The sequence below is a fragment of the Ceratina calcarata genome, unplaced genomic scaffold, assembly GCF_001652005.2.
Source record: "Ceratina calcarata isolate Rehan_Ccalc_2016 unplaced genomic scaffold, ASM165200v1 scaffold1037, whole genome shotgun sequence".
Classification (NCBI taxonomy): domain Eukaryota; kingdom Metazoa; phylum Arthropoda; class Insecta; order Hymenoptera; family Apidae; genus Ceratina; species Ceratina calcarata.
The window spans coordinates 7302-12457 of record NW_017131256.1 but is presented as its reverse complement, the minus strand read 5'-3'; the positions used below and the strand labels follow the sequence as shown (position 1 = coordinate 12457).

General features: G+C 34.7%; 1 protein-coding gene across 1 annotated transcript; it reads left to right on the top strand.

Annotated features, from left to right (window-relative positions):
- Window positions 1–3648: 3648 nt before the first annotated feature.
- On the top strand, window positions 3649–4949 carry LOC108632235 (uncharacterized; the record flags this gene model as incomplete). Its single annotated transcript, XM_085342330.1, is given in 3 exon segments — window positions 3649–3669; window positions 4033–4251; window positions 4836–4949. Coding segments are annotated over 3 exon segments (354 nt in total), but the record flags the coding sequence as incomplete, so codon positions are not given.
- Window positions 4950–5156: the final 207 nt, after the last annotated feature.

Genomic DNA, 5156 nt, shown 5'->3' with positions numbered 1-5156 from the left:
CTTAAGGACGAACGATTAAGTTCAACTCTAATTCTCTTCTCATTTTTTATAATTTCAGCTACTCTGTAATTTATAAAGTTATTAGTTATTTCGTTGAGTATGTTACATTTCTTCAGAGAATAGTAACTAACGACTAATTGTTTTGTTTTCTATAATATTTAAAAAATTTCTTAGCTGATCTTGCATGTAATTTTTGTTTGAATCCTACGTTTCGTCACGAGCGTGGCATACGGGCGCGGCAGTGTCAAAGGCAGTTGTCGCTCCCCTGTGCGTCCACTATACGAGCGCTCTGATTGATTCCGGTTTTTTGTTAATAACTCGATAACCATGCCTCGGACAACTTCTTTGCAAAGGAAAATATTGTTTAAAATCACCTCAACTCCTTCCCATTTTCGGGCGTAGTATTAGTTCTAGCACCGAGGAGAGATTACTAAAGAGTGGCAACGCCTGTGTTAACGCGCGGCCCGAAAAAAGGGCCCAAAAGGGCTCAAACCGGCAAGGTAGATTTATGAAATCCCACAGAATGACTGTTCCGGAGTGTACCGACCTTCAGGCTCACCGATGCCGGTGCCGATGCTTTTTTCCAGCACGATAGGTAATAGGTAATCGTAGAACGTTGATATTATCAACTTTATACTTGATTCGAGATTCGTACTTCGGAAAGAGAATAACTATCATTTTCAAATTTTGTCACACTTGTATTACTTTATTTTCATTAGTGCACACCATATTTTGCATTTGAAGTAGGAATAAAAGTAATTGGCATTTAATATCTCAATGAATATCAGTGTTTAATTGAAATTAGTTTCTGAATTGTTGTTATATCCACAAAATAGCGTAATTCGTTATATACATTGTAGAAACAGAATCTTCAATGTTGAGTTCATGGTAAATCTTAAACATTGTTGTTCATGTTGGTAATACAAAAGTGGAAAATTAAGTTTTTCATGCAGTTATTGGATAATAGTTTTAAATTCTCGTATTTGCTACTACTACAGCCGCTACAGCCTACTTTAATACATAGCCATGCTGAGAATGAAATGGCAACACCGCGGGGGTCCGAATTTCCTGTAGTGCAACCATAGCTGACTCTTCGACTCTCTTCGTGCCACCACAGTCGGCTGTGGTTGCACTACACGAAATCTGGACTCTCGCGGTGTTGCCATTTTATTCTCAGCATGGCTATGTATTAAAGTAGGCTGTAGCGGCTGTAGTAGTAGCAAATACGAGAATTTAAAACTATTATCCAATAACTGCATGAAAAACTTAATTTTCCACTTTTGTATTACCAACATGAACAACAATGTTTAAGATTTACAAGAACTTAAAGTAGGCTGTAATAGTAGCAATGCCGTTCATATTATTTATAAATTGGAGAATGTCACATACGAGGTACAGACGTATCACTTTACTATCTACTTAATACGCATGAGGTGCATGTGTCTTCGTACGAATTGGAATATTCCTTCCTGGAAAGATTGACGGTCTCATTAGTCGCCAGGAATTCGATGATACGTGAATCCGTCTTGATTCCTTATTTTCTTTTTCTTCTCAAATCTTTTGTGAATAAATTCAGTTCTTTTTTCATATCAAATTGAGAAATAAGTACTTTCCCATTTTTACGACGAATTTGCATTATAGTATGATCATTTTTTTCACGCGCGGTATGTAAGTACTTCTTTCATATCTATCTATCTTTATTGATCACGTTGTACTTTTTCTTTATCTTTATCTACTTGTGAGATCTCCACTGGCAATTGTAGGTGGTAAGGAACGAGTAGTGCCGTGGACATTTAACCGAGGGTAGGGTACAGTAGCTCTGTTGCAACGTCGCCTAATTTATGACGCCTTCAAGTGTGTCCGCAGGCACTTTTCCTACTCGTAACTCGCCTCTGGCCTCGCAATGATTTTGTTCAACGAGCATTTTCGACATTTAGGAATTTCGATTCCCTTATGTCTTGTACTATGTAAATATTAAGCCTATTTACGAGAAAGATTGATGTATCAATTATTAAAAAACTAAATATCTATAGTCTCGTTCCGTCGTGTCGTTTTTAAAAACATGAGAGGCTCGTCGATCTAAAAAAATTTAATTTCGGTAGTTCAAAGAAATATGCATTCAAAAATAATGACTTTGGCCATGCATTGAATCAGACCTTTAAATTCGAGGTCGACTCTTTTGACCGTTTGACCGTCGATGCTCGACGAACTACGTTTACCTCACATCTGTTCGGTCACTTCGTCAAACGGTGCTTGAATTCATTAAAAGAAAAATGCCACCTTCCTATGTACATGTGAATTTTAGTTATAAATCTCAAATTCCACTAAATAGGCATTACAATGTTAAAAAAAATTCATATTTACGGATATATGTGGATTGCTCCAACTTATTATTTGATATAGAGCGTTCCTTATACTATAAAACAAAAGCGTAGTAGAAAAAAGCCCGCCACTATTTGATGTCTGAAGAATTATTAAAATAATACCAGCTTGTACCACTTTTATGTAAAATATACATATTAATATTCCCATTGAAATTTAGGGTGTATACATATTTGAATAAGCAAACAAATTTTAAGAATAGGATATTGAATAGTAAAAATTATTTATATTTTGCGAATATAATATTTAAATAGAACAGGATGGGATTGAGATACTCGGTGAACTTCTCATGGGTCTGGCTCTTATCGGAGGAAGCCGCTTTTGCTCGGATGGCGAAAAGTGAAGAGAGCACTGTCCTTCTCGAATTTATGGCATGCGCCATGCTCGTCTTACCAATTGTGACCGTGTTGGGACTTTACCTGTTCCGGATGTTTCGGAACAGAGCAGGTCAAAAAAACGGTATGAAAGACATACGAGAAGAATAAGTGTAATGCCACAGTAAAAATTTTCAACTTCGAGGTGAGCAAAATCAGCTTCCCCCGATAGCAGACGGCAAAAAAATTATATGAAACAGAATGCAATTAATTGTTATAATTACATTTACGATTAGAATCAGCTTGCATTGACTTCAGCTTTTGCACAAAAGAATATGTAAATGTTTCCATTCCATTAGTGGTGGATTTAGCTGGAATTTTGTTCTGTCTTCAACAAAATAAAAATACCATAATTATGTTAAACTGTATGGAATAATACTTTCAATGACTGTGGATAATTTCATAACTTTTTCATTACAATAGAAATTATAATAGCAAAACATTTCTTATTTAATAACTAATTGGGACTATGAACAATCCCGTTCGATCTCTATTAGAGTTAGAACCACATCGACAGTACACAAGGAAATGCATTGATTAATCTCTACTTATGTCTACTTCATTTGTGATATTACTTCGTTACTGGTGCATCGACGACTCGTCGATAACACGTCTGACACAGTAATGCAGTTTAGAACCGACGTCAGTTTTGCTTCGTGTTTCTTACTTTTCGGTCCAGCTCATTCTAGAGGGCGTCAAAAATTGCAGACCGGTTTTCGGGCCGCGAGGTGCCATAAGGCTGCCACTCTTTAGTAATCTCTCCTCGGTGGTTCTAGGACACCCTGTATATATATATTGTACGTAGGAGAAGATGCCGACCGTTGCTAAATCTCAGTAAGTCGAAAAGTTAGTTGTTCTGTTTAAATATCATAATAAAAAGCCCTGATAGTCTATGTTGAAACTATTGGAAATTGTTCGTGAGATCTTCAAGAATGACATTTCTTAATGAACAATTGATTAGATGTTTTCACCTCACATAAATGCCTTCTGCATAAGAACCCATGTTAATTTTAATGTTAAATAACTCATAAATTCGCCCCGCTTGCCCTACTGAAACCTCAACAACTTTTGTAGAGGACACTTAAAGGAACACATTCCCAAAATTTCAAATACTTCATAGATAATTTATGTAACCAGAGAACTTCCTTAATAAAACGCTATGACCTATCTTTACATAACATTTTTCCTTATTTAGTGCCATAGAATGTGCTAACAAAAAAGCTGAAGATTAAAACCTGGGACATCCTGAATACTTGCATATAAAAATAATGTTGAGTTTGAATTAATATAGGTACTGCATGTAGGTTGTCAGATCGATATTATGTGTCAAGCATTAACTGTTGTGAAGAACGACCAATTAAAATTCTTCATTGGCAGGCATCAAGAAATAATTGTCTTCACGAAGAGAATCGAACAGTTTTTTACCTACATAGCACTTAGTCAACTCATCTCGAACACGCTCATTACCTGTTGTTTGGGTTACGTTATGGTTATAGTAAGTAACATAACATATGAGTATAACATGAATGTAATAAAACATTGTCTATTTTCACATTATATTATTAGAATGAATCTGAACATTTCAACAACGACCTGTACGTTTCGTCTGTATGATAAATCATAGTATTTAAAGATATTTTAATTTTAGTATTGTTATAAAATCATAGCTATACAATCTCATTAAAAAAATAGAGATGACCTTGAAATTTCCTATACACCTCCATGCATGAAGTATCAGTACATTTCTCCTTAAAATCAAGTAAGATTCATCTCACGATTTTTTTTTCTATTGCCACAAACAAGCGAGTTATTCAGGTGACCTGTTATGAATACCTCACCCTGTGTACTACCAATCAAGAAGATATTAGTGATGTTATAAAAGATTTTATACGTACAATATTCTGTAATATACAGCCAGTCACGAAAATCTTCAAAATACGTGTTTTGCAAAAAATATATAATGAATTCTATTTTGCATAAAAACTCGCAGTCCATTGTTACAGAATAGAATGAGCATATCAATAGTTTGAAGAGAGAACGGGCTAGTTCTTAAATAAGAAACATAATAATTAATTGCAGGCAATGCAGGTTGACAATGGATACCTTTTGTTGATAAAATCCATTATATTTTACATAGCAGTTTGTTCAGAGGAGTTCGTATATTGCTTCGCCGGCGAATACCTCAGTATTAAGGTTACTAATTTTTATTATGACATATACATACACGGCACTTACAGAAAATTATTGTATGTATACAGTATTGTATGTATGTATTGTATATTGTAGTACTCGTTGTAACTTGTCCATACACGTAGAAATAACAAGTTTAATAAGATAATAAGTTTTTTTTACTGACTTATAGTAATTATAAATTATAATTGTAAATATAATTGTAAATGT